Source organism: Poecilia formosa, unplaced genomic scaffold (genome assembly GCF_000485575.1).
Source record: "Poecilia formosa unplaced genomic scaffold, Poecilia_formosa-5.1.2 Scaffold583, whole genome shotgun sequence".
NCBI classification, from domain to species: domain Eukaryota; kingdom Metazoa; phylum Chordata; class Actinopteri; order Cyprinodontiformes; family Poeciliidae; genus Poecilia; species Poecilia formosa.
In genome coordinates, this window is record NW_006800522.1 from 7,010 (window position 1) to 10,721 (window position 3,712).

Genomic DNA, 3,712 nt, shown 5'->3' on the forward strand with positions numbered 1-3,712 from the left:
CACGGTTCCACAGGGAGAGGAAAATGCAGAGTTTTATTTCCGATATTAGCAAACAGGCAGCTGTTTATATAGATTACGGTACACTAAAAGGTTGCATTGTGCCCTTGTTTATATTTTTAATAGTGTAATTCTGTAAAGACAAAATATGTCTGGTGGTCCAGCTCTGATTTACATATCTTGCTAATATTGCAATACTTTCCTATAACAAAATAGACCTGCAGAAAGAAATTACTTATAAAATATCTTACATATACATAGTTACATGCTCTATATAGACATTTTTCTTAGCTTTGATTGTAAAATGACAAAATTTTGTAATTTATCATTGTTTTATTAAACTCTGAAAACTGTGTGGCTTTAATATTCTGTCCTAAAATGCGGTTAGATGTGCCCTTTTTTTTTTTTTTTTTTGAGCACCTGCCCCTTTAGTGGTCTCTGCAAGGCTCTGAGGATCAGTGCCTCCAAATCCAAGGAATTGAGCTGGAAAAGGGTAGAGTGCGTTCTCTGGGTCATCCTGGGGGGATGTCCTGCCCCAAGTGGAGGAGTCTGAGTATCTGGGGATCTTGTCCACGAATGAGGGAAAAATGGAGTGGGAGATCGAAAGACGGATTGGTGCAGTGTCTGCAGTGAAGCAGGAGCTGTACCAGTCTGTTATGGTGAAGAGAGAGCTGAGTCAAAAAGTGAAGCTCTCGATTTATCATGAGTTTTTGGGTCATGACTGAAAAAAAAAAGGTCACGGATACAAGCGGCCGAAATGAGTTTTCTCCGTTGGGTGTCTGGGCTCTCCCTTAGCGATAGGGTGAGAAGCTCGGTAAAATCCCCTCTGAAATCCTGGAGAGCAGTTTTACATAATACAGGAAACACTGACTGCTTAGAAGGAACACAGGAAAAAATTTAACATTACACAAAACTTTTGCACAGCACTGTTTATCATATGAACTAACAAATATTAATAGAATCTTTCTCTTAAAGGATCAGTTCACACAGATTACTTATACAAAGAACTGGGACTGACTTTCTTACACTGTATTAAAAAATAAAACAAAAAAACTTTAGCTGTAGCATTAAAACTAAACACTTATCTATTTTAAGGTTTAAAATAAAATGCAAAAACACTGGTGTGGGAAAGTTTGTTTTTTCGCCATCTGAGTGAACTGGAGCTTTAACTAACCCAGGCAACAGCTGACAATCCATGAGTTTTCTGTCCAAAGAGCATAAAAAAGAAAGGATGCTTATCTGTGGTTTACAGTATGTACCTGTCTGACTTTGCTGCTCCTGAGGAGTGGAGAGAGGAGGAGAAATGGACAGAGGAGGAGTAGACAGAGAAGGAGGAGATATGGGAAGAGGAACATAACCAAAAGAGGAGAAAGGAGGGAGGGAATGTGTGCCGGAATGGAGGGGTGGAGGAGGAGGCATATGCAGATGCAGGGGGAGGACTTTAGAGGGGGGGTATGGGTGTCCGTTGGCTGAGGCAATGGGGCAGGGGTTGGGCCGGCGGAGGAGCAGGGTGTGGCACTGCTGGGAGGGGGAATGGCCTGGATACAACCCGAGAGGGGGTAAGAGGGGAGGTTGCAAAACAAAAACAACAACACAACAACAACTGATCAGTCAAAAAGTTGAAAAAGAAAGCATAAAAATAGAACTGACTGAAATTAAAACCAGAAAACATCCATATATATCCAGATGGAATCTTTCTAAGCAATCATGCAAACACATAAAATGAACAAAAGCGTCTAATAAAGCAGTTGTAGGAAGAGAAGAGAAGTGTGTGGGGGGGGGGTCTGCGGGAGAGGGGTTAGAGAGGCAGGAGGTTGGTAAAGGTTAAGGTGAGAAACAGAAGGAACAGAACCTTAGAGGAGGTAAACAGCCACCAGAGGACACTGATGATGAGCAACAGGCTGATGGAGGCCAAAAGCTGCTGCTAGCTACCACACAACACATGCAAACCGCTCACACAAGCCACACACACACACACATACAGCTGTCATGTGGGTGGTCACCTGCCCTTTTGATGACCTCCACGATGTTGGATGGGAAGTAGCCCACGCGGTCGTTTCCGGTGCGGTTGTCATGGATGCAGCCCTTCCACCGGCCGTCAGAGTGCTGCTCCAGCACCTGTACACAAACATCTGTCTGAACGAGGAACACTTGGTGGAAAAATGGATGAATAAGATGATGCACTGACTTATTGCCCAGAAGATGCCTGGTATCAGATGATCTTCTTGTGATTATGTTTAAATGCATGTAGCATTTGCTCCTGAGAACTAGTGAAAACCATCTTCAAGATGAAAGCTTAAGAAGAACCTCCAGAGTGTCCAGTTTCAGAAAGCAGGATAAGTGAAAATTCTGAGAAAGTTCTGGGGGTTACCCCAGAACTTTCTCAGGATGTGCATATCCTGGGTTTTCCGTTTCAGAAAGCTGTGTATCAGCTATCTGGAGTCAACTTACTACCGCAAAGTACTCCGTGAACCATCCCTGTTCGGCAGCAGGATTGTTTGAACAAATCCTGAGTTTGTTCTATGTTTTAGCTGAAACCTGGCACAAGGAAAGCATCAGAAATGAAGTGTTCTTTTCTGTGGGAGCCTGTACATGTTGGAGAGTAGATACTCTGCAGAAATCCCTGTCAGACGAGGGTGACCACACTGCAGTTAGGTGTTTTATTGTTCCCCGTCTAATATATTTTCTAGCGTTACTGGTTTTTGCCATAGTTAAATCTTCCGCCCGCACATCACTCATATAACACAACGAGGACATTCTTTGTGCTGCACTTTGTTTTAATGCTAACCAGATCTTGTTAGAAAAGTTACTGTAGCACATAAACTGAATGTACAGCTGAGGCGTCTTTGAGGTGAATGTGAATCTGTTACTCACATTAACATGATGAGGTTCTACCGAACACCAGGGTTTAATCCCTGGCTGGTTTCTTTATGTTATTGCTTTCAGGCATGAAAAGCTTATTTATAGGCAAATTTGAATTTTATAATAGAACTTTTTAAATATGAGCCCTCCCACTGTTGAGCTGTACATCATTGTGACTTTATCATGTTCTGAAACCAAAACCCTGATTATCATAGAATAGGTGGTTTATTCAGAGTATCTGCCCGAGTTTGTTAGCCCTGCTTTCCGAAACAAGGCCCTGAAGTTTTTCACCAGAAACAAATCAAATCAAAATCACCTAAATATAGATTCATTGAACTGGGACGTTTTCCGGGGGGCTTTACATAGACAGCGTGAAAGAGAAATAAAAAGAAGCTAATAACTAGATGAAAAGTAAAGATAAAAACATTAAAAACATCGAAGACATCAAAACCCACACTCTAACCCTAATTTAGCCATAAGCAACTCTAAACAGGTGGGTTTTAAGTTGAGATTTAAAGGCACTCAGTGTTTCAGCTGTTTTACAGTTTTCTGGAAGTTTGTTCCAAATTTGTGGTGCATAGAAACTGAATGCTGCTTCTCCTCGTTTGGTTCTGGTTCTGGGGATGCAGAGCAGAACCAGAACCAGCTGGAGAAAGTTTTGGCACATCCACACATTTATCTGTTCTGAGCATCTATTCAGTGATTGGATGGGTTCAGAGTCACCTGGTGACATCGTGATGTAGAGCTGTGTATCATCTGCATAGTTATGGTAGCTGATCTTATTTCCTGTTATAATCTGAGCCAGTGGGAGCATATAAATATTGAATAAGAGGAATCCTGGGGTACAATAGTG

General features: G+C 41.9%; 1 protein-coding gene across 4 annotated transcripts in view; it reads right to left on the reverse strand.

The window, feature by feature from the left end:
• Nucleotides 1-3,712, reverse strand: part of LOC103129839 (caskin-1-like) — a 60,489-nt gene that overhangs the window by 6,403 nt on the left and 50,374 nt on the right. Inside the window, exons 10-11 of one of the 4 annotated variants that reach the window (XM_016665432.1) lie at nt 1,980-2,115; nt 1,257-1,535 (exon numbers count right to left, since the gene is read on the reverse strand). In XM_016665432.1, the coding sequence (XP_016520918.1) occupies nt 1,257-1,535; nt 1,980-2,115 (415 nt within the window). The remainder of the gene's footprint in view (nt 1-1,256; nt 1,536-1,979; nt 2,116-3,712) is intronic. The other 3 variants (XM_016665433.1, XM_016665434.1, XM_007541047.2) reach the window with 3 other exon arrangements.